The sequence below is a fragment of the Primulina tabacum genome, chromosome 8, assembly GCF_025594145.1.
Source record: "Primulina tabacum isolate GXHZ01 chromosome 8, ASM2559414v2, whole genome shotgun sequence".
Classification (NCBI taxonomy): Eukaryota; Viridiplantae; Streptophyta; class Magnoliopsida; order Lamiales; family Gesneriaceae; genus Primulina; species Primulina tabacum.
Window position 1 is genome coordinate 4,154,920 of NC_134557.1, and position 26,253 is coordinate 4,181,172.

The window sequence follows — 26,253 nt, forward strand, 5'->3', positions numbered from 1 at the left end:
TATTTAATTTTCATTTAGGACGTAGACTACAGTGAGATTTAACAAAATATGTTAACATAACAATTCATCATAAAGAACAGGCGAACGATTCTTTAAGTTGGCCAAGACAAAGATTACTAATTTATGTTGGTAAATATGAAGTGAAGTAAAAATATATATTAAAATAAATATAGAAAACTAACGTTAGCTCCTAATTTCGAAAACGAACATCTACAAAAATTGAATCCAAGCAAGACTTAGGTTTTGCTCAACAGATGTCGTTTGTTGCTTTAATATACTTGACTCCAGTCAAATCTGCAACTATTTTTTCCCCAACATTAATCCTAGCAACAATTATTTAACAAAGAGTTATTTTGCGGAAGCACATATCATCCTAGATCTTAATCTGAACATCCTCAGATAGAGAGAAATCTTTTGAGATAAAAATTGATAGATCGAAGACACCAAATACACGACGCCTAAACAATTTACATCTCAATTCAACCATAGCTCTGGCCAGATCAATTCGTGATCCGTAGCAGAACCCTGGTTTGCAAGCTTCTGGATGCGCGGATAGAATTCCTCTACCTGTCAAGTTACACAAACCATCAGAAATATATAATTTTCAAATTTAAGAATTGAGAGAAAACAGCAAATACTGGCGGGTACGTCAAGGTTTAAGATGTTCTTTATGAGATTTTCTACTTAAATTGGGAGTTGCAACACACCCAAATAAAAAAGAACAGATAAAACAGTAAAAAAACCAAAATTTATCACTCAGACCTGTGAAGGTCATTGTAATATTACATTTTGAATTTATCAAAATCAAAAGATTAATTACTTGGAGAGTAGATGGCACAAAAATTTAAAAAAAAAAAAAAAAAAATAGAACCTTTTTTTTACGATTTCAATCTTGCAAGTTTCGATAATTCGGTTTTTAATGTTCTATTAAAGGATCACACAGATACACCACCACTTCCACATGAAGCGCCGGCCTTCAAATAGTCCAAACGCCATTAGCTCACATAAACACAAAACCCCTCCGCAATTATTGTTCTAACTCAACAAATTTTGAATAGTGAAATGATTCGGATACCAACTTAATTGTGGTTGCAACACAAATTCCTGATAATTACATAATTGAGATATTTTAGACTGAACAATAGCAAAACACCAAATTTTGGTCAACATATAATAACATTAATAATAACAGTGGCTCTATTTAAGCGTCTGAAGAAGAATCAGATTAAAGATTCTTACCTTTTCATCGACCCACATCGACGAACTCATTTGGTTGTTTAAGATTCGAACAACGATATCCAGCGAAGTCATTCCATCCTTGGCATCTCAAGCTCTCCACCCTATTTTTGAAAAAATAGTTATTTATTGTCTATTCAGATCTTTCAAGGTAAATATAAAACACATTTAAAATAAAAGTACGAACTTTGTTGGCGTTAATAGTATCGATAATAGATTTAATCTGTTCAGTCGTATGCTCCAGTTCTCCTTCTGTCATTTCAGCCTGCTCATACGTGCAATCATTAAGATTAATAAACATAACGTATAAGACTAAATGGAACAGTAAATCAACAGTACTATTTCACTCCACTGAACCATTCAATAGCTCAAAGTAAACTCTGAAAGGTAATTTGATGTGCTCAATAACTCAATAGTTCATTGCATAAAAAAACGTCTGGTCATTCTAATAACTAGATCTAAGATACAGTAATGCTAAATTTCATAACCCAATGACAATCTTCAAATTTCATGCTGAGAAATGTATTTAAAATGATAATGGAAAAAACTGAGATGGGAGATGGAGACAGTCAAAACCTCTGTTAAAAGGAATCTACAAGAATCAAACAAAAGGAATGCTCACATTGCATCTCTGGTAGATGCAGCCTCGTCATCAAGCAGAAATCCATGCTCTTCTCTATATATACGCTCAGCTTCTTCCTCCATACTTTGCAAGGCTTTGTCAACCTAACCGCCAATAATGGAATTCGTTATAAACCAAAATAAGAATTAGTTATGAAACTGAGACAAGTAGCATTCTAGATCTGAAATCCTCCTCCATTCTAGGATTCTTGATATAATAGTAATAGCAGATTTATGTTAAATCTATACATGAAAAGCATGATACCAACTACCAAGAATTCTTAAAAGTTAAACCATAATCAATTGCTGTAAAAGGATTCAGTAAATATAAAAATATGTCCCGAGTTTTTCGCAAAAGGGAAAAAACATAAGGCAAAATTCACTATGGAAGAATCAGACTTGAGAATACTCAAAGTAAACTTATATCTCATATAAATCATCTTTGTATTAAAACAAAGCACAAACTTCACCATCACTACATAAAACAATAAGAGGAGGTACCTCATCTTGATAAGTTTCAATTAGCTCCAACCCCCGCTCCAAACTGCCTTGGGTCCCAACAACTTTTGCAACTTCACTCTAATGCAAAATTTTAAGAGTTAAATTCACCAGCAGAGCCAATAATAAATATGATACATGCTAAGATTAAGGATAGACCTAAACAGTCCATAAGATGAATTTCTTAAATCAGTTGCTCATATAGGCTGACAATCTAAATCCTGATAAATCATTTTGGACAAATAAAGAGAGCTGTTCAACTTTCAAAAAAGGCCATGCGGAAAGGCAACAACAAAATTCACAGACAGCATACATAACATAATAAATAGAAAAAGGGAGCACACATGCATCCACCAAAATCTACAGGTAATACTACTAAATGTTAAGGAAACTCTACAATCAGAAGGGATTAGACACATCAGCCGTGACTCAAATTTTGGAAGCATCAATGGAAAAATTAGTGCTGTCAAATCTCAACCATAATTAGGACTTTCCTTTATTTATTCTTTTGTCTAAATATAGCACTTTGCAATTTCGAGAACTTCTCTGTATATATACACTGTGTGATTCAATAGATAAAACAATCAAGGAAAAGAAAATTATTTTCTTCCAATATTTCTCATGGTATCAGAGCTGTATACCTGCAAGCTGTGATATCATTCAACCAAAACCAAAAATGTCTAGCTTAGTTAAAACTCAGGAACCACAATTGAGCATCCAAGCATTTCACCAATGCTCTAGCCTGGTATCAGCAAAATTAACCTCCAACAATTATTAGCTATGGCGTTCTCAAATCATCCCTCTTGTTCGCAGCTTAGGAATACTTCATCATCTTCACTCTGATGAAAAACCATCTGCTGAACTTGAAAATGACGAAGGAGATATAATAATAAATCCAAATTATTCTCCATGGATTGTCAATGATGGTCTTCTTCTCTCTTGGCTTCTTGGCACGATGAGAGAAGATACCCTTGGCCTAAATCTTGACGCTGAAACAGTGTATGAGCTATGGTCTTCTCTTGAAGAACACTTGCTGCCAGTAACTATTGAAAAAGAGGGACATCTAAAACATCTACTAATGACACTAAAGAAAGGGTCACAAGCAGTAGACGAGTATCTGAGAGAATTCAAGGCAATATGTGACATGCTTGCTGCGATCAAGAAGCCTGTTAGTGACATTGACAAAGTTTTTCAATTTGCTAGAGGCTTGGGGCCAAGGTATGAGAATTTTCGCTTAGCCATGCTTTCTAAACCACCTTACCCGTCCTTTGGTCAGTTTGTGCTAGCACTTCAGGGACATGAACAAGCCTTGGCTGCTCAAAGAGAAGAAGAAAAAGTATTTCTTGAACATGCCCAAGCCTATTTCAGCCAACGTGGACGAGGACAAAATGGTAGACGTGGTAGAGGTCAATTCAACTCCTGAGGAAGGGGATTTACTCCAGCTGGTCGTTACAATCCACAAGATAGACGAAACAACAACCAGAAACAAATAGAGCACTTCAACCATTCTCAAGCCAAGGATAAAAATCAAATCGGACAGTCAGCACAACTTTCAAATAACTCCAACAACAATGAAAGAGAACCATGTCAGATTTGTGGCAGATCCAACCATGTTGCAATTGATTGTTGGCATAGATTTGATTACTCCTATCAATCTGATGATCTTCCACAAGCACTAGCAGCTTTAGCTGTTAATGGATCAAATGACGAAACCTTTTATGTTGACTCAGGTGCCACTTCTCATATGACCAATGATCTAGGTAAACTCTTATTTGCAAAATCATATAAAGGAAGTGACGTCATTTATGTTGGAAATGGAGAAAGTTTGCCTATTACTCATACAGGAAACATATGTCTCAATACTAAGATGGGCAGCTTAAATTTGAAAGATGTTCTAGTTGTCCCTGAATTGAAAAAGAATTTATTATCGGTTGGCAAACTTGCTTCAGATAATTTATGTACTCTTAAATTCACTGCATCTGATTTTGTTGTTAAGGACCGATTCCAAAGAACAATAGCGAGAAGGCATAAGAAAGGGCAACTCTATGCTTTGGAAGAAACTTCTCAAGAGGCTTTAAGTGCAATAAGGAAAGGCGGCTCTTCTACTAGTATATGGCATCAACGTCTTGGACACCCCAGCTCTAAAGTTCTACATATCCTGAAAGAAAAGAAAATTATAGATATTGTCCATTGGATATCTAAACCTACAATATGTGTTAGTTGTCAAATGGGAAAGAGTTGTAAATTGCCGTTTCAAAAATTAAATAAAACCTTGACGTACCCTCTTGAGAAGATTCATTGTGATTTATGGGGTCCTGCACCTTTATCATCTAATCAAAGTTGTCGTTATTACGTGATCTTTGTGGATGATTTCTCACGATTTACATGGCTTTACCCTTTAAAGAAGAAATCAGAGTTTTTTGATTGCTTCATAAGGTTCAAGAAATTGGTTGAAAACCAATTTGACAGAAAAATTAAAGTCTTTCAATGCGATGGTGGAGGTGAATTTAGCTCTAAAAGGTTTATAGCTTCTCTATATGATTGTGGAATTGATATTCATGTCTCCTGTCCTGGAACTCCTGAACAAAATGGAGTCGCTGAACGTAAACATCGCCACATTGTTGAGATGGGTCTAACAATGATGTTTCATGCCAACATGCCTCTTTCTCTTTGGGTTGAAGCTTTTCTTGCAGCAGTTTATTTAATCAATCGATTGCCATCTCCAGTCTTGAAAAATGACACTCCATACTACAAAATTTACAAGCAGCATCCAAATTATAACAGCTTGCGGGTGTTAGGATGCCAATGTTTCCCATCACTTCGATATCGGGGTGGATCAAAATTTACCAAGAAGACTTATCCTTGTGTCTTTGTTGGTTACAGCTCCATTCATAAAGGTTATCGTTGTTTAGAACCTCGAACTCGACAAGTTTTTATATCACGACATGTGATTTTTAATGAAGAAGTGTTTCCTTACAAGCCTTCCAGTTCTTCACCTACTCCTTCGGAGCTTGTTTTATCTGAAAATTTCCTTCTATGGATGAATGGATTGGAGTTGATCAAAAGGAACTACCAGAAACCAATATGCCAAAATCAATTTTAGAAAGTACTCTGCCTATTAAAAATATAGATTATTATGATCCTATTTTTCTTGCAGGGGCATCTCAATCTGATAATTCTTGTGCAACAAATATAGAATCACAATCTCTTGACAACTCATTCGATAAATGCCAAAATGACGAAATGAGTTCTCTTGAAGTCTCATGTTCAAGAAATGACACATCTCAACCCGAATCAGTTTCTAATCCTTTATCTTCTATGTCTCATGATGAGCAGATTGTGACACATCCTTCATCATCAAACAATGCTACTTCTGCACGACCGCTGCGTGATCGATGTCTACCAAGTCATCTAAAAGATTATGTCCTTCTAGCTACCAATGAAGACTCTGAACCAAAGACTCTCAAAAGGGCGCTCAAAGACCCAAAATGGGTTGCTGCCATGAATGAAGAGTTGCAAGCCTTATATTCAAATGAAACTTGGCAGCTTGTCCCTCGACCGCCAAATGCTAATATTGTTGGCTCAAAATGGGTCTTTCGCATCAAATATCGTGACAACGGGTTGATTGATCGCTATAAAGCTAGATTAGTAGCAAAAGGATTCACACAAATGGATGGAATTGATTTCACTGAAACTTTCAGTCCGGTGGTTAAACCAACCACAATTCGACTTGTTATTGCTCTTTCTATCTCTCTCAGATGGGACATGAGACAACTTGATGTGAAAAATGCTTTTCTACATGGACATCTTAAGGAGACAGTTTACATGGAACAACCGCCAGGTTTTCTTGATGCGCAGCACCCAAATCATGTATGCTTGCTGAAAAAGTCCTTATATGGACTCAAACAAGCATCTCGTGCTTGGTTTGATCGCTTGTCACAGTTTCTTCTCCATCTTGGATTTTCTTGCAGCAAATCTGATTCATCCTTATTCATACTCCACTCTGCCACAGTTACAATCATTCTTCTTATTTATGTTGATGATATTCTTGTCGCTGGAAATGATAGCTCACTTATACAAATGTTAATTAGCCAATTGGCACATGAATTTGCGATAAAGGATTTAGGTCCTTTACATTATTTTCTCGGCATTGAGGTCAAGCCTTTCCATGGTGGTCTGTTTTTGTCACAAACAAAGTATATTAAGGATTTACTTCAACGTACCAAAATGCTCGACAGCTCTCCGAACAAAACGCCAATGGTGCTCAAAGATCGGCCAACCACTCAAGATGATGAACCAGTAGATGCCTTTACATATCGCAGTATAGTTGGTGCGCTTCAATATCTTACATTCTCAAGGCCTGACATTATTCATTCTGTCAACCGTGTTTGTCAAAGTTTTAGTCATCCCAATATGGCTGATTTCAAGGCTGTAAAACGCATATTAAGGTACCTCAAAGGAACTCAATCTCTTGGTATTCGTTATCTCTCTCAAAGCCCGATTTCACTCTGTGGTTTTAGTGATGCTGATTGGGGTGGTTGTCCTACAACTAGAAGAAGCACAACTGGTTTTTGTGTGTTTCTTGGTGCAAACTGTGTTTCTTGGTGCTCTAAGAAACAACCAACTGTTTCGAGATCAAGTTCGGAGGCTGAATATCGCTCGATGGCAGTCACCACAGCTGAATTAACATGGTTGGTTTCATTATTGCGTGACATTGGCATTTTTCTTCCTCAACCACCTCAATTATTTTGTGACAACATCAGCGCTCTTAATATGTCCATAAATCCTATTTTTCATGCTAGAACTAAACACATTGAAATCGATTATCATTTTGTCCGGGAAAAGGTTGCTATGGGGACCTTGATCACTCGATACATTGCTTCTTCGTCTCAGCCAGCCGACATATTCACGAAGCCTCTGCCCAAGAACCTATTCAGCACGTTTCGCTACAAACTGGGTGTTTCGTTACCTCCACATCCCACTTTGAGGGGGCATGTTAAGGAAACTCTACAATCAGAAGGGATTAGACACATCAGCCGTGACTCAAATTCTGGAAGCATCAATGGAAAAATTAATGGAAGAATTAGTGCTGTCAAATCTCAACCATAATTAGGACTTTCCTTTATTTATTCTTTTGTCTAAATATAACACTTTGCAATTTCGAGAACTTCTCTGTATATATACACTGTGTGATTCAATAGATAAAACAATCAAGGAAAAGAAAATTATTTTCTTCCAATATTTCTCACTAAACCCCACCAATTAAGACTAAAATATAAGGGCCACTAAACAAATAAGGTTGGCATAGAATCACATAGAATCACATTGAGAAAAAAATTCTACAATATTAATGCAGTAAATAGTGAACTACCTCTAGCGTGAGAAGAATATCGCGATTCTGCAAAATTCTACAGTCCCACTCAGCTATTGCATTAGCTTGCTTCTGAAATTTTCCAGCCCGCTCCTGTAGTTCAGCATTCCATTCCTTGATGATCTACAACAAATATCTTCAAATAAGTGGCGTCCCAAAACATAAACAGGAGTTTACAGAAAAACGTTTATAGGAACAGACACTTTCTTTTAACGTTTCTGCTGGAGTAAAATTTGTACAAGTGTAAAACATAAGCATACTGTTGACAACAATTAAAAACCACCACCTTGTGCAAAAATTATTTACCTCCTCAACACTTCTCCCAGAAATTTCAGAAGGTAACTTGGGTGCAGAGGCCAATGCTGTACTGGTTGTTGAAATAGTCCTACGAGACAAGAATAATACAAGGAGAGAATAAATAATTTGAAACTAAAATAGATCTACTGTACAAAATGTTTCCTGTACTTTATCTACTTCATAAAGCACCAAATAACTTTTGATATGAGTTACTCATTTGATACACAAAAAATATTTCGGTAAATTCTTGCTAGTGATCCAACTGCCAACTGTTAACTGTCTATTGGCTTTCAATCCTATGGCAGCCGGAAATCTACTCTTCACTTCTCATTGTTAAGTTCGAGAGGACAGGAACCGGAGCGTGGTCTCAACCTCATAAACCATAGAATTCAAACTTTTCATTCAACCACTAAAAACTATAACATGCTCTGCTCACTTGTATTTGTTTGTCGAGTATATTAACATTTTTATGCCTATCTTTTCAGGAAATATTATTTTCTTGTGTGATAGTGAGACTATTAAAACGGGTTTTTATCTGCTACTCATAAAAAATGATTGGTATTAGAGTATCCAATTTATATGCTAAATAATATGTTTCAAGAAATACTGACCACCCAAGAAACAACAAAGCAAAAAATTATAAGCACGATACTATCTAAACTGGGATCGGAAGTTTGGAACATTTTGAAATTGCAGCTCCATAACAATGATTAAGACACTTTGCAGTGAATAAGACGAAAAAAAGATAGGACCAGTGGGACATACAGAGCCACAACTGAAAGATACAACAAGGGAAAATGTTGTTTGAGCAGAAGAAGTGGCAGTTGAACTTGTCAAGTTGTTGAAGCGAAACTTGGAACACCTACAATACATCAACACAAAATCTAACATAAACCAACACGGAAGGGAAGCAACGTATTTTTTACCACCAGCAATAAAATATAAGAAAGAAACGTTGTTGAAATTGGTGGTGGGGTGAACACATCATGATCGATAAAGACTCACCAAAGCAGAGAAAAAATGAGAAACTTCTGTTAGTCATTCTGATGCCCCCAAAAATTGGCACATCTGGCCGGGAATCCAAGCCCATCTATCAAATTGAGCTAGCCGTAAAAGTCCGATCCCATAGTCTCTTCCAAAAAAACCGAGATCAGAAACATATCAAAAGGGCCAAGCACATTAAATGTTTGAGGCCGCCAAGCCCAAGGACCATTCCCTAAAGGTCCAAGCCCATTAGTGTGGATGAGAAATTCGAACCCAATGGCAGTTCAGGAATATGAAGACATTTTCGTAAGTAAATAAAACCTTGATAAATATGGGATTTGATCGAATCTCATCGAAATAAGACGAGAGTCCTAGCCACCATGGTTAGGGAGTTCTACCATCTAATGTTTCCTATCTCAAATAGGATATCCTACTCAAACAAGTCAACTAACATCTCCTTCTTCTATAAATATCAAGAATTAAGTATTGAGCACGGTTTTACATGATTCATACTCTTTCGCTCAGTCAACATTAATATATCGCATTTTGCTCTTTGTATTCATAATAATAGCACTGACTTAAGCATCGGAGTGGATACATCGAAAACATCCTCTTAACCCTATTTTTGTCTGTAAAGACCCCTCAGCACCGACCCGATCCCAAAAGCTTGGAAAATTTGAAAACCCGTTCACCATATCGAACCCGACGAAAAATATTAGTATCATTAATTGGCGTCGTCTGTGAGAATTTGAAAATAAAGAGATAAGATGGTACATCAGAAAGAACGTAAGAAAATGATTCGAGGTCAAAAGAACCCTAGGAGCGAAAATCAATGAGAATGAGCACCACAAAGAAGAAAATCATGAAAAACATTGGTGGATGCATAAATCAACCAAACGGTCTCATGACTCTCAATATCACTCAACTTGTTTCAGACATGTTTGAGCAACTTCTGGCCTTCTTCGGAATAGCTTCTGGTTTTACTTTGAACATCTAATTCTCTAGGAAAAAGCCCCTGGTCTTCCATTGTGATCTCCCACGGAAGAGCCCTGATATTCCCCGGAAGAGTTTATGGTCTCCCAAGGAAAAGCCCATGGTCTTCCCCATAAGAGTTTCTGGTCTCACACGGAAGTGGCCCTGGTCTTTCCCAGAAGAGTTTCTGGTCTCAATGGGAAAAGCTCATCCGGGTCTTCCCCGGAGTAGCTCCCGATTTTCCTTCGAACGGGAGTTGGTCTTCAACGGAAGAGCCCCGGATATTTCCTGAACGAGTTTATAGTCCTCAGAGGAAGAGCTCATCATGTTCTCCGAGCACATCCTTGTCTTGCTTGGAAGAGCTCACCAACTTCATCATCAGAAGAGCCGATCCTGATCGTTCTCAAAAGATGATACTCCTTGAGATGGGAGCTCAACCATCAAATCAATCAATCTAATTATTTCTTTTAATTTCTGTTTCATTTATATTAATCTGTTCTGATTTATATGATGTTATTTTGCTTTGGTCAGTCGTACACTTTATTACTTTTGTCATATAGTTATATCTGAAACATGTTATGCGACAAAGTTATTCAATACAATAAAACGTAAGCTCGAGACTTGTTGGCCATCTCACAAAACACCCCCCGAGCAGACAACTTGTACAAAAGCCCATCAAAGCCTGGCACATTCACAAAAGTCCGAACTGCTCGGCAAAATATAAATCCACGAATGTGGCATTCACAAAAGCCCGACCATCTCGGCAAAATATAAGCCCACGACTATGGCATCTACCAAATCCCGACCAGTTCGACACTTATAAGACTAATAAACTTTGGCAATTCACAAAAGCCCGACCAGCTCGGCAAATTGTAAGCCCAGGAATGTGGCATTCACCAAAGCCCCGACAAGCTCGACGAAATGTTAGCCCATGAGTGTGACATTCATCAAACTCCGACCAGTTCGGCATTTATGAGACTGATAAACTTGCAATTCACAAAAGCCTAACCAGCTCGACAAAATGTAAGCTCGTGAAGGTGGCATTCACCAAAACCCGACCATTTCGGCACTTATAAGGCCAATGAACTTTGGCAATTCACAAAAACCCGAGCAGTTCGGCACTTGTAAATCCATGAACGTGACATTCACAAAAATTCCAATGTCGCGGTCGGCAACATTAAGGAGATTCTTAATGAATAGTTCTTTATTTGAGCTCGTTTTAGTAAATTATGTTTCACGTTTCTTTATTCAAGCTTGAGTTGCATGTCCGTCCACACAACAATTTATTCAAGTATAACTTATGAATAGCCCGATAATCATCATTTCAATTTATTACTTAGCCAAATCTTGGTTTCAAGTTACAAGGACTTGGACAACCAACCTGGTCAGGTTCTCTGTTTATTACTTAGCCAAATCTTGGTTTCGAGTTACAAGAACTCGGACAGCCAGCATGCTCGGGTTCTCAGTTTATTACTTAGCCAAATTTTGGTTTCAAATTATAAGGGCTCAGACAGCCAGCCGGCTTGGGTTCTCAGTTTATTACTTAGCCAAATTTTGGTTTCAAATTATAAAGGCTCGAACGGCTAGCCTGCTTGGTTTCTCAAGTTGTTACTTAGCCAAATTTTGGTTTCAAACTATAAAAGCTCAGACATCCAACATGCTCGTGTTCTCAGTCTATTAACCAAATATGGTTTCATGTGTACTAGCGCGCATAATAATTCTGATCGGGGTTTCATTCAACGACATCCAAATAGGACCCCGATTCTGCTTAGGTGCCTCTCTTGCTCGGGTTTTGTCAAAATTATTATTTGGCTAGTTTTTGTTTGGCATACATGCCCGGACACTTGGATCGGGTGAATAGACTATGACTTGGACAAATTACGCAATCAAAATTAAACCCAAATCACCGGGACTTTCATTAAAAGAAACATGCATTGCAAACTTGAGTGCAAAAGGGTACAAGGAAGAAACTAAATAAAAGGGGTCTGGGGGTCGGCCGCTTCTTCATCATCGGCTTGGTCCCCTTGATCGGATACTTCGCATTCTTCGGGCATGTCTTCTAGAGCTTTATCCGAGTCCAGAAAAGAGGCTGGGTGATCGGCTTCGGAATAGCCATTGGCCCGGAATTGGGCCAAACATCCTTTGAACCCCTCTTCAAAATAGGCAACGGCCTTGCCCGCGCATATTCCCACAAATTCAGGGGATTGAAGGAACTCCTCTTTCTTCCGAGCCCATGTACCCTCGGCCTCTACCTCTTGTTCTTGGGCTTCCTCTTTCAAGAGCAGGGTCTCCAACTCGGATTCTTTCAGGCGGTCTTGAACACTTTGATGGAGGGATTGAAGCTTTTCATTGTGCTCGGACTTGATGTCTCTCAATTGCTTGGTTAGTTCGTCGTGATGGGCCAGGACATCCTCAAGAATCTCGGAGTTGGCCTGGGCACAAGCTTGTGTTTTCTGGGATCGGAGGATATGCTCCCCGGCCCAGGCAATGGTCTAAAAACAAACAAACATAAGTAAGTAGAAAAATAAAAAAGGGAATGTACAAATAAACATGTGTTGAGGAATGTTACCTGCATAAAGCTAAGGGCCATGGATTCCTCGACAAGTGAGTCTGGGGCCGATTGAAGGATTTGTAAGTCTACAGAGGAAACCAGGTTCTTTAGAATGCCCAAAGCGCCGGGCCCGTTAGGTTTGGTCAAGAAAGATATGCCCGGGCTGCGGGGATGCTCGGCACTCTCTGGAACCATAGGCTTGGAGCCTTTTCCCTTGCCTTTGGCATCGAGCTCCGAACCCGCGGTAATCAGGGACGAATAGGAGCCCGAGCCAGGTCCTTCCTTCTTCTTGGAGGATTTCTTCTTGGGTGGTTTTACTGGGGATGGCTCGGGTGCGACATTTTCGGAAGGGGCCTCGGCCTTTTTTTTCTTTAACTTCAGCATCTCTGCTTTCATCACAGCTTTCATTATGCGAGCGTCTGCAAGGAAAAACAAATCGTGGTAAGCACACGATAGTAAAGTAAAGAAAACAGAAGGTTAGGCATAACGATCGGATTAATTATATGTTATTTTGCAATAATAAAGATTAATTATTTTAAATTGGAAAATTTAAAATAATTAAGCCAGATAATTAAATTGTGCGTTTAAAATATGTATTAGAAAATATCACTTTATTGACAATATCAAAATGCATATTTGAATTTTATAACATACGAGAGATAAAATAAAATAGACCAGGTAAAGTTTTGAACCCAAAAGAATAAAAGATGACACACAATATTTATATCAAACATCATAATCTCTCTTTTCCGAAATTTTTATACGCCCAAACGCAAATTTTTAACTCACTTTTCTTTTGTTTACTGATTAATCATGATTGCATGTTAATAAATCATGAATAAAATAAGGGGCCTTCGCATTAAGAGTCAGAGGATCCTACCTAAGTCCTTATTTATCCCCACTTTCTTTTTTGCAAAATTTGTATTTACAAAGCAGATCATCCTTGACCAAACTCTCAACGTTAAAACATTTCACGCTCATCACGGCCAAGAAGAAGGTGAAATTTTGGGTCAGATCGGCTAGGGTATGGTAAAGTTCATGACCCAATCCATCTTACAATGTCAAGGATGAGAAGACTTGACATAAACGTACTATTGAGCCAGCCTTTGTGGGAGTCCGACTATCTCTTCAATAACTGATATTTCGAGTAGGTCGATAGATAAAACCGACCTATCCGACCTCTCTCTAATGGTTGGACCTGTGTCGGGACTTAAGTGGGAGGCTAGGACTTCATACCAAGGCTCTTCATACAATCAGACTTTTGCCTCGGTTTTTTTATTTTGGCGGCGTGATTCTCGGTAGGGCTCGGTTCAGGGTTCTCTTCTTTTTGGCTCAGATGGCCCGGTTCTTCAATTGGAAAGGAGGGTCATCCAGAAAGTCTACTAACTCTTGTACGGATCCTGCTCGAATGCGTGAGGAAGAGTGTTACACCAATATTGGTAAGAGCCACCTCTTTAGCCTACGGTATTCACTTCGGAGTTCTAAACCGTCACTACATGTCACTTGACAGGATGTACGTGACATCTCATATTGAATTATTACACTGATATATTATTGTTTGATTTGTTAACTATATTTAAGCCCAATTTATTCCCTCACTAAATCCACAAAATCTTAACCTCTATTTTCTTTTTATTTATTGTAAATTCCAGCCACAGGATTACGAGACTCCAAATATTATGAAAATTAGAAAAATGGAAATGTTAGTTAATGATAGTATTACGAGTTGGGGACCCACAATAGAGAACTGAAATTTTGAAGGGCCAATCTTATCAAATTTCATTGTCATCATTTTTTGCCACTTAGCAAAAAGAAAAGTATTCAAGGACTTGATACCGACCATCATCACCAATAGCACCTTGAACATATATAATTTCTAAGGAAAAAAATAAGAGATCTCATAACAAAGATAAAAGAAAGTCCAAATGAAGGATAAACACCCACTGAATGCATGCTTTCAAAAGGATACATATTCACGAGACTTGCAATAAAAAAAACCACATGAATTGTTAAAAATCTCCAGAAAAGTCGGCTTTTTTACTTCTTTACCCAACACAAAGTTATTAAAGCTTTTAACACAAATAATAAACGACATAATAGAAAATCCTTTATTCTCCAATTTCAAGACAAACCAACAGATCAAATTACCAAAACCCGCCAATATCCCAACATTGTTCTCTTTACTCCAATAAATGTAGTGCAACAAGTAAGAGCTCAAATAACCAAACCAAGCAAACATTCCTCTGGTCAAAAATTTTAACAAAACAGAAATTCAATCAGAAACTATGCCATTGTAAACATCTCCAGAAAAGTGAGACCTTACTTCTTTGGAGAACACAAAAGTTAAACAATGGTAATTATTAAACTTTTATAACGAAATCCTTTCTTTTCAAATTTCAACACAAAAAAAATTCAAATAGCCCGCTATCAGCCAATATCCAACATTATTCTTCTTTATTCCATTAAAAAAAGTAGAGGTAATAAGAAAGAGGTCGAATAACCAGGCGAACATTCCTCCGACTGAACATTTAACAGAGTAGAAATTTGATAAGAAACTATATGACTTGGTCAGTGTAGCAGCAAGTGGCCCATTGAATATTGCCAAATACTAACCTCACCTAAAATTCATTTATAAGTTTGCAAGAAAAGGCTGATAGAAGAGTGGATATAATTTTACCAAAATTATAAAGTAACTACACCTGGCTTCATTCAGAAGTCTGAATAATTAGAAAAAAAAAATCAGTCATTTGTATACTTCAATGGATAGAAAGATACCAAAATATTTACAAGTAATATATCAACATTATTCTTCTTCAACTATTTTGGTTCGTAAGAGTTCGTAAGAGAAACGTGCACTAGATTACAAAAGTGCAACAGCTAGAAAATGGTATTTCTTGAATTTGGAATGATATCAAGAGAACAGAAATTTACCAAAAGAAGGCAGAGCAGAAACCGATTGTGACTGAGATGATGCTGAGGATGCAGCTATGGGTGATTTCAATGATAAAGAAAACGCACTTGTGGCTCCAGAGGACAATACAGGTGCACTATCAGCGCTGAAACCCGTAAAACCTGAAGATGGAGCAGGTGTACATATTCAATGCTGTGGACACTGCATGACCAGTACCAATAAAAACAAGGAAGATCATACCAGAACTAGCAGGCGAATCAGTAGAAAAAGCAGTAGCAGAAGATAGAACTGAAGCACTTGTAACTGAAGGGGTGGTACCAGCCACAGAAGCTTTTGACGCGAGCGCACTTGACAGAGATGATGATGATGATGAAGCTGCTCCTGATGCTAAACTAGTATTGTTCTTTAAAAATGAAAAACCAGAAGAATCAGAGGTAGGCACTGTTGAAAATGAAGCAGCAAGCATGGTAGTAGCAGTTCCCATGCCAGTAGTTGATGCTGCGGGAAATGAAATCCAGGAGAACCAGATGAATTGGCGAAAGAAAATCCAGGTGCTGAAGAAGATGAGCTCGAAAAGTTGGTAGGTGCGGGGAATGACGTAGTTGTGGAGGAAGAGCACAACGAACCAAACAGGGGAGCTGGAGATGAACTAAAGATAGATGAGGAACCCGTGAGGCTTAAAGTTGAGGCAGAATTCGAACCAAATGATGGTGCATTTCCAAGAGAACCAGATGCAGTGGCGAATGAAAATCCAGGTGCCGCAGAAACTAAGCTTGAAGCATTGGTAGTTAATAGGGGTGATGTACCTAAGGAGGAAGAGCTCAAAGAACAGAACAAGGTAGCTGGAGATGAACCAAACATGGATGAAGATGAACCAGAAAGACCTAAAGTTGACCCAGAGCTTAATCCAAATGATGGTGTATTTCCCATTGACGCCACAGTTGTTGAAAATGAGGGTGTGCAGGGAGCAAATAGACCGCCAGCTGGAGACTTATCATCGAACACAGGCAGCGTGGAAGCTGAAGTGGTGGATGCTGCCGTTGACGATCCAAACACACTTGACCCTGGAATTCGACCAGACTCCGATAGAGAAGCAGTGTTTGCAGCATTTGATGCTGACAAAGACGATCCGAATAGGTTGGACGATGAGGCTAGACTAGATCCAAACGCGGGTGTGGTAGTACTGCTATTAGAAGCTCCAGAGGAAAATCCTAAAGGGCCGGAAGATGGGGCTTTGCCGAACCCAGATAAGTTTAAAGATCCTGGAGCAGGGGATGCAAATAATATCGAGATACCAAATGGTGATGATGAAGGCGATGGAGACCCGGCCGCAGTAGCAGAACTCGACCCAAACATGCTAGCAGTATGACCTGTGCCCGAAGATGGGGATCCGTAAGTAATAAAAGCAGGAGCCAGAGAAGAGGACCCCAAAATGTTGAGAGCTGACACTGATCCAAAAAGGTTTGAAGATGAGGCTGGCCCAGATAACGACGAACCAAAAGGACTAGAGACGGAAGCCGCGGTAGAAGACCCGAACATGCTCTGTGCAGTACCCGAACCCAAAATATTTGTAGTTGGCGCACAGCCAGATAAAGAGGATCCAAAGGAATTGGAAGTAATTGCTGAAGCAGAAGATCCGAAAGTGCTAGGAGTCGTCCCAGATCCAAAAAGGTTGGAAGTTGGAGTCGAACCTGATGCAGAAGATGATCCAAACATGTTCGTTGTGAGGCCTGCACCAGTAGAAGACCCGAATAAATTGGAGACGGGGGAAGGCGACGAGCCAAAGATTGAGGAACCTCCGAATGAGGTTGCAGCTGACGCGGGGGTGGAAGATGCCGTTCCCGAGCCAAAGCCGAGGGAAATTGGGGAAGTGGTTGAGGTTGGGATGGAACTAGGGTTTAAGAAGCCCAACGAAAAGGGAGAAGACGACGACGAAGAAGAGGAGGAAAGTGAATAAGTTGTGGAGAAGGCAAATTCCGTCCCCGTCATGGTTGAGGAGGATATCGGCAGCTCTGCAGCGATAGCGTAGCGGTTACGGTGGCGGGGGTTGGGGTTTTTTAAATTTTGGGGTTTAGGAGGAGGAGGAGGGATGAAAATGAGAAATGTGTAATATTTAGTGAGTTTATTTTTAGCATTATCCCGGATCTCTTTTTGGGCCGGACCCATTACGGGCTGGTCCAATAATACCACGACGGCCCATCTTCAATTTCTCGTACATTTTAACGAACAAATTCCGGCGGTGGTCGGTTGTTCCGGCGAAAACATGAACTACGAGCGGAGACTGATCGAGGGGGCCAAGTACGTCTACGCCGGAGCCTCTGGCGCCTTCGCAGATGAACACGTCGACCTCTCCGAGCTGGAGATAAAGGCTACGCTCAAACATCACCAAGTCGAAGGTGTCTCCTGGCTCATTCGGCGGTACCACCTCGGCGTCAACGTCATCCTTGGTACATTCTAAATTCGAAAATTCTTGCTTTTTTCTTTTTTGTTATTTCCTTCTCTTTGGTGTTTTTTTGCTAATTCGTCGATTGAAGTAACATTGTTTTATGGTTACTCATGACTTGCAGGAGATGAGGTGAGATTTCCGGTTATGTACGAGGTCAACTTTCAAAGTCAACGGTGTGCTGAGTTTTTTCTTGAATAATATACCAGTAATTACGAATGAAAGATCTCAATGTTGGCCAAAGTACTATTTTAAAAAAAATGGTTGGTTAGTTAATTAGGACGAAATATTTGTATAAGTGTAGAATTCTTGTTAACTTTTTTATTAGTATTTTGTCGTGGAGCTTCTGAATTACGAATTAGTAGTAACTTGAGTTATGTAGTGGCTCCATGTGTTTGGTTTTCCTATAGATGGGACTTGGGAAGACTTTACAAGCTATATCTCTTTTGAGTTATCTGAAAGTATGTCGGAAGTCTTCTGGGCCATTCCGTAAGTAAATGCATCTTATTCTCACCATCTACCCTTTGTTTTGGAATTTTGATTATTATAATTTTCGGTTTATTATTCTACTTAAATGTTTTCCGCAGTTGTGCTGTGTCCACTTAGCGTGACTGATAGTTGGGTCTCTGAAGTAGCCAATTTTGCTCCAAAAGTGAGATTACTTCGATATGTTGGCGAGAAAGAACATAGACACAAATTGCGATGGGAAATGTATGAGTACATAAAAAAACAGTCATTATCTGATGGTGTAAGTTTTGGGTCTACACATGTTTTTTAGTCTAATTGAAAGTTTTCACATTCTCACTCATATCTGTTAATTTGCGGTAAAATAAAATGGCATACCATGTACTGACTATGTTTGGTATCTTCTAGGTTCCATCATGGTCGTTTGATGTGCTATTAACAACTTATGACATAGCGTTGATTGATAAGGATTTTCTCTGCCAGTTCCCTTGGCATTACACAATAATTGATGAAGCGCAGAGACTCAAAAACCCTTCCAGTGTATGTTTAGATTTTATGCAATGAAAAATAAATTAAGAATGTAATTTGAGTTTCTGCATTAAGTCTACCTGTGATGGGTAACTGTTATGTTGCTGCAATGCTAGACGTGATTATAATCAAGGAGCTATTCCTCCCATGAGTTGACTATTTTGATTTATGTCAGGGTAAACATTATGCAATAATTTTTTTTCCCTGCAATTTAAGCTTGTTTTGCTTTCCCAGCTGGGTTACCTTTTTTCATCACAGCATATCAATAGAGAACTAGGGTGGTGGCTGTTCTGTTTATATAGTTGAAAATTCTTTTTGGGACTAAAAATTAGTGACGTTCTGAAAGTTGTTCTCAAAAAAAACTTTAAATCTGTCTCTAAACATAGGGTAGGATGAATATTTTGAGTCCTCATCTCTGAGAAAGTGATCTTGGTAGATCATTTCTCTCAGTCCTGCATTTAGTTAGAATCTGGTAGTAAACATAAGATTATGGTTTTCACTGTAATTATCTCATACGTTATTTCTTGAGCTTCCTTTTTGGCTCATGTCACAGGCTTCTGCTTTGATTTAGGTTTTGTACAATACACTGCGAGAGCAGTTTGTCATGCCAAGAAAATTGCTGATGACCGGCACACCTATTCAAAACAATCTTACAGAACTTTGGGCATTGTTGCACTTCTGTATGGCTTCCATATTTGGAACAAAAGAGCAGTTTCTTTCTGCTTTCTCAGAAGCTGGAGACCCTACAGGTAAATTTTTTTACTCTTGCCTTTTATGAAGCGCATTTTGCTTTTCAAAATAGGTGGAACTCTTAATGTCATACTTAACTAATGAAAATTATCGTTTTCATGGATTATAAAGTGCTACATGGATTGCAATTATTAAAACTACTGTTTTGCCAATGCTTTGAAATTACTTGTGATAATGTTGAGGTACTTTGGTTTTATGGAACTCTCTCTTGACATTTTTGAATTCCTTCTCTGAGCAGGTCATGACGCAAAAAAGGCGAGGGAACAGTTTAAGATCTTAAAATATGTGCTCGGGGCATTCATGCTTCGAAGAACCAAATCTAAACTTACCGAGTCTGGAACTCTTTTGCTGCCACCTATTACTGAGATTACTGTGTTAGTTTCTGACTGCCTGTTTCGCTGTTATTGCTTGCCTGCTTGTTGAAATTCCTTAAGCAATCAGCTTTAAACGAGTTAGTTTATTATTTGTATCACGGGTGTTTTTGAATTTTTGCTTTTTTTTGCTGTTTTGTTTAGTATCCTATTACGTGGTCCCTCAATAATTTGAAATTCTTGTTGACAGCATGGCACCTTTGGTTTCTCTGCAGAAGAAGGTTTATTTGTCAATAATGAGAAAAGAACTTCCAAGGCTCCTTGCTCTAGCCTCTAGAACTTCCACTGCTCAATCATTGCATAATATTGTATGCTGATTTTTTTTTTTTATTTGCTTACTGTTTAGTTTGTTTTTTTTTTATTTGCTTACTGTTTTGTTTGTTTTTGCATCATGTGATGTGGATACCATATTTCTTATTCCCAAGTTGCATACATGATGCATATTATATATTTGTCCTTCAGGTAATTCAGTTACGGAAAGCATGTAGTCACCCGTACCTTTTCCCAGGTATTGAGCCTGAACCATACCAAGAGGGTGAGCACCTAGTTCAGGTAGCGTAATTCACAAACTCTTTTAAACAGCTATTTACAGGGCTATATAGAGTGAATGAAATTTGAAACAGTAAAATGCATTCATTATCCATTTAAGTTACTAGCGTAAGCAAAAAAAAATTGGTGAAGAATACAACTAGCAAAAAGCAAAAAGTTTTGTGCTTTCTTGATTCATTCTTTGTACCTGAAATTTTATTTCATCAGGCTAGTGGTAAACTTCTTATCTTAGACCAGCTACTTCAGAAGCTGCACAATTCTCAGCATCGGGTTCTATTGTTTGCTCAGATGACTCATACACTCGATATTTTACAGGCTAGTGTCATAACTACTATTCAATTCATTAAACTCTAAATCCTGGAGTGACTTCATATTAGTCCCTACAGTTTTTTAATCACGTATGTGTGTGTGCAGGACTTTTTAGAACTCAGGAAATATACATATGAGCGCCTTGATGGTTCAATTCGAGCAGAGGAGCGGTTTGCTGCAATTAGAAGCTTCAGCCGAAAATCTGCTGATGAAAGTTACAGTTCTAATGATGATATTAACACTCCGTTTGTCTTTTTGATTTCCACCAGAGCAGGGGGGGTGGGACTAAATCTTGTGGCTGCTGATTCAGTGAGTGTGCATCTTTTATATCCAAATTTGCTATACTCAGTCACTTGTCCTCGTGATTAAATGTTGAAGATCGCATCTTTCACCATAGTATCGTCTTGAAATATACTGGTCGATCAAATGAAAATTCGTTGGTAAATTCTAACATAAATTAGGTACTTCACATTCTTCGTTGTTAATTTGTTATGTTCTCTTTTCATTTGTCTTGTCACTTGGATGTTGTTGATATCACTGTGATATGCAAATTACCGGTCATAAGCTGTGAATGGACACAAGATTCAAACTATCTGTTGATTCCTTCAGCAAACGTTCTGCATCCCGATGGTGTACATCACAAATACTTTGGTGAAATCTAGTTTGGCAGTGGTGCAGATTTTACAAACAATCTGCAGCATGGTTAGTATCGGTCAGAGGGAATGTGCATACTAGTATGCCTGCTTGTCAGAAACTAGGGATGTCATAAACTACCTCTCCTTGATTAAAGAGACACCTTGGCAGGTGTTAGGTTTTATGACTTTATGTCTGTCTAAAACTGATGTTGAGTATGTTATTTTTTTCTGTTTTCTGGATGTTTCTGGAAGTATTGAATGGTGATTGTCTACACAATGCTATGTGACTTGTATGCTCATAACTGATTTGATCATTTTAGCTCTTTCTAGGTTATATTTTATGAGCAAGATTGGAATCCACAAGTAGATAAGCAGGCTTTGCAGCGTGCACATCGAATTGGTCAAAGCAATCATGTCTTGTCCATAAATTTAGTTACTGGACATACTATTGAAGAGGTGAGGTCGCATTATTATTTTTTCAAACGATCACATTTGGTTGATGACTAACTATTGAATACATGCAGGTTATCATGCGGAGAGCAGAAAGGAAGTTACAGCTGAGTCATAATGTTGTAGGAGAGGATAATTTGAATCATGAAGGAAATAATGGGGGAGCTGAAGCTGGTGATTTAAAATCTATTATATTTGGGCTGCATAATTTTGATCCTCTGGAGATTAATGTGGAAAAATCAGATCATCTGAATATGGTTGAATTAATTTGTCTTGCTGAGAATGTTATTGAATACCGCCACGAGTTAACGTCAAACTTGGGTGAAAGAAAGTTTGAGATCAATCCAATGGATTTTAAGGATCGTCATCTAAAGGTGGAAGAAGGTTCAAGGTCCCTCGCATTTGATCCTGGTTTTGATGAGGCTTCGTATAATTCATGGGTTGAGAAATTCAAGCAGGCGTCCCAAGCAGATGATAGTGATGTGTTGAACTTGAGACATAGAAGACAATCATCTGACAAGAAGCATCTTAAAGCTGAAGCTGCTCGTAAGAAGTCAGAGGAGGAAAAACTATCTAAATGGGAAGCTCTTGGATATCATTCACTATCAGTCAACAATCCTTTGGGCCTGAGCGATTTGGATGTAATAACATATTCTGGTTCAGTTCAATTTGTTTATGGTGACTGCACCAATACATCAAGTGCCTGTCCTGCGCAGCCCGCAATTATATTCAGGTAGATATAATGTTTCTAAAAGCATTCTGTTACCTGTTAAAGTTATAATTGCTCTGTGATTTCCCTTCATCTGTGTTAAAACTCAGAATTTACGCATGAAAGCATTTGACTAAATTAAAATTCTTTGAACAGTTGTATCGATAACTCAGGAAAGTGGGGTCATGGTGGTCTATTTGATGCATTGGCTAGAGTTTCACCTACTGTTCCTTATGCGTATGAGCAAGCTTCAGAATTTGGGGATCTTCATCTTGGTGATCTACACCTCATAGAAATAAATGGTCTGTTTTCGGCTCTCTGTTCTAATGAATTCTGTCTTCAACAGGTTCTGCTACGTGTTGTAATTTGTTACTGGTAGAATTCCTTTTGCAACCACAATAATAATCGTCTTAAAATATAAATTGTGTGAGTAAAGGTGATTTTATGTCTTTCTTCTCAAGTGTAGTGTTATTATTCCTCAGACATGCCTTTATTTTTAAGATAAGTGAAATCTAGTTTAAGAATATTCATACATTTTTATTATCATTTTGTTATTCCAAGTTTTGACAATATTGTGCTTCCAATTTCAACCCAATGTTTCTTTTTATTTCCATCTATTTTTGTCATTCGGATTTTCTTAGCTCTGCATCCGACTACCTACAGATGACCAAAGTATACAGAGTACTACAACAAATAACGCTCCTCGATGGGTAGCTTTAGCTGTTGTGCAGTCATATAATATCAGGCGTAAAGTCCCACGCAGCAATATTTCGATTACTGATTTGGAAGTTTGCCTTGCAAAGGCATCATCGTCAGCTGCTCAATATTCTGGTAAATATTTGCTTGCTTTTGTTAGCTGATATTTCATCGTAGCTAGGAAACCTTTTTTCTGATTAGATCGTAAGGGTAATTACACGAGCATGTCCGGTCATATCTTATTTCTTCATTTTGGCAGCTTCGATCCACATGCCACGAATTGGTTATCAAGACTCCTCAGATCGTTCAGAATGGTACACAGTTGAACGCCTTCTACGAAAATATGCAGCTATGTATGCCATAAATATCTATGTGTATGTCTCTCTCTTTCTCTCGATGTTGGTGTGGGTGGGTAGGTCGCCTGATCACCAATGTGTTTCATATTCGTGTACCGACTTCCCAATATATACGTGAATGTCTTTTGTGTGCTTTGATGTACAAATCAAGGCCTGCGCATAAATTGATTTATGTTCCGATAGTTCTATTTGACCTCCTCTCAAGTTGACTATATTGAGCTGGAATCATATTCGTGTTGAGCAATTTAAGCTTGAGCCTCGAGCTCAAAATATTCAAAATTCAAAATTTTGAAAAGGCTGAAATTGGACACAATGACTTGAATAGCAATAAAGAAAATAAAGAACATTTACTTAAGCTCGATTTATATGTGCTTGAATTCAGCCAGCCCTCATAGCGGAAGCTCGTCAGGTGCTAATGTAAATTGCTTCATGTCTACTTTATGCAGGTATTATTTCCAACGTACCACAGCAACCATGTAATTATCGCAGATGTTTGGCTTGTAATGATTCCCTGAGAGTCTGTGCCCATTTTGCTCCGGCAGTTTGTGATTGTAACTGTCTTGGAATTCCTTTGTTTTGGACGCTGAAAGTTCGTTTCGTCACATGGTAATCGATTGATATCGAGATATGTGGTTCTGTTTGTATAGCACTGATAGTGAAGACCGTGGATGTAGTTGGAGTTTGGTTGATTTTGGGATACCTTTCTCTTTGTATTATAAAAATAGAGAGAACCAATTTCGATCTAGTTGGAGTTTGTTGATTACGACTTGTTTTTCGGTTTGTGTCATTGTGATAGTGGTGACTCTGCTCAATCTGGTTTTTTTTGGATTGCTTGAAGTGGATACAGGTTGCGCAAGATATGTATGTAGGTTTAATATATCTTGTGCAATTCAGTTATTTACTCAAGAGTAGCTAATGACCAGCTCGATCAAAACCGTACTTGATCGAGTTCGAATTTTAATTATTTCTACTCAACTAGTCCGTGTGTTACTCGAGTAACTACAAATTTAATTTTGTTTACATATATACAATTTAAGATTATTTTGGTTTATATAAATACAAAATTTAAACTCTACAAACACTTTCGAGATTTTCAAATATGAGTTCGATTAACTCGATTTTCAATGAGTTGAGCTCGAGCTTTAAAATGAATTCTCGATGGATTGTGTTCGAGTGGAGCTCTTGTTTCCGATTATAAGGTTACTCTAAACAGACATAGGTTGCACAATATATATGCAGTGTGTTTCATGTGTCATGCTGGATCCATTACCGGTGCATAGAATATTGGATTTCGAATTAAGTGGACAGTCTCACATCATATGAGAAAAATAGTATATCTATTAAATTAATAAGATAATATGTATTATTAAAATTATTGAGATTATAGAAATAATCAAATATCATATTATGATATAAAATCTTCATCATAATGAGGATAATAATGAGTAGGTATCTTGTGAGACGGTTTTATGCTTCTATATTCATGTGATGGGTCGATTCGATTTATAGATTTTATGAAAAATAATATTTTTGACATAAAAATTAATAGTTTTTCTTGTTAAGATTTGAAATGAATATACGACTTTGTATGCTTATGCCTTTGTATCTTTTTATTTTATTTATTAGAATTTTATTTATAATAATGAAGAATATAATTTCTTTTTATTTCTATTTTTAAACACGATAGCGGATTGATCGGACTTTTAGTTTGAGTGAAAATTATACAGATTTTTAGTTGATTAGGTGCGGTTTAATTAAATTAATGAATTTATTTAATTTAGATGATCTAATATATTATTTCTACATGATATAAAATCTTCAAACTTACACAATTCAATTTGGTATAGTTTGGTATCTTTTTAGAAAGCCAAATATCATGGGTTCGTGAAAAATAATTTTATATAGGGATAAAATATCTCTTTTATGAGATTTGATAATTTTAATATAATGATAAAAATACCACAAATGACTTAATTGCTCTCAATATATAAAAATCATAAACCATATTCTTCTCTCATTTCACTTGTAGGTAGAAATTAAAATCAAATAAATATTTTTATTTATTTTATATATATTATATAATATGATAATTATATAAATGAACTTGAGATAATTATATAAATGATTTGTATAAATCTCCATAAAATTATTATTATCATTCGATTAACCTTAAAAATTTATATTTGACTTGACTCACAAAATTAAGGGCTCAATTATCATATTATATAATATATAAAATTAGGTGTTAAAAAAATAAATCATGCAAGCACTGTCGGCGCATGAACAGATAAGAAATATGAACTCAAGCAACAACTATGAAATTATAAAATTTATTATGATAAGGTTAATTTTTTCATCACAATCTAATATATAAATTTAATCACTCTTATTAAAATCATACCAAACATTAAATATAATATTCTACATCTTATTTATCATTAACTTATCCTTATATTATATATCACATGTTTATCGTATCATACGTACCAAATTATGTCGTTTGTCCGAAAATGCACAACCACCCTTTGTATTATTTAATTTATTTCTGTAA

General features: G+C 37.4%; 2 protein-coding genes across 5 annotated transcripts; one reads left to right on the plus strand and one right to left on the minus strand.

Annotated features, from left to right (window-relative positions):
- Window positions 1-170: 170 nt before the first annotated feature.
- Window positions 171-17,607, minus strand: LOC142554311 (uncharacterized). The gene is given in 15 exon segments (XM_075664994.1): window positions 171-567; window positions 1,240-1,323; window positions 1,326-1,340; window positions 1,424-1,509; window positions 1,857-1,962; window positions 2,359-2,436; window positions 7,727-7,849; window positions 8,033-8,111; window positions 8,789-8,854; window positions 11,812-11,841; window positions 11,951-12,471; window positions 12,549-12,949; window positions 15,462-15,602; window positions 15,682-15,868; window positions 15,871-17,607. Coding segments are annotated over 15 exon segments (3,747 nt in total). The 3' UTR covers window positions 171-474.
- A 97-nt stretch (window positions 17,608-17,704) lies between these two features.
- On the plus strand, window positions 17,705-24,447 carry LOC142553121 (putative helicase CHR10). 4 transcript variants are annotated; one of them, XM_075663131.1, is made up of 17 exons: window positions 17,705-17,888; window positions 18,009-18,016; window positions 18,295-18,373; window positions 18,472-18,632; window positions 18,758-18,889; window positions 19,449-19,626; window positions 19,866-20,001; window positions 20,189-20,306; window positions 20,461-20,550; window positions 20,755-20,862; window positions 20,962-21,165; window positions 21,822-21,947; window positions 22,016-22,674; window positions 22,807-22,952; window positions 23,314-23,481; window positions 23,606-23,720; window positions 24,149-24,447. In XM_075663131.1, exons 1-17 carry the CDS (start codon window positions 17,705-17,707, stop codon window positions 24,180-24,182), a joined length of 2,646 nt encoding a protein of 881 aa, XP_075519246.1. In that variant the 3' UTR covers window positions 24,183-24,447. The 4 variants fall into 4 exon arrangements, with proteins under 4 accessions (XP_075519246.1, XP_075519243.1, XP_075519245.1 ...); XM_075663128.1 differs by lacking the exon at window positions 18,009-18,016 and having other exon boundaries at window positions 17,750-17,888; XM_075663130.1 differs by lacking the exon at window positions 18,009-18,016 and having other exon boundaries at window positions 17,750-17,888; window positions 23,606-23,660.
- Window positions 24,448-26,253: the final 1,806 nt, after the last annotated feature.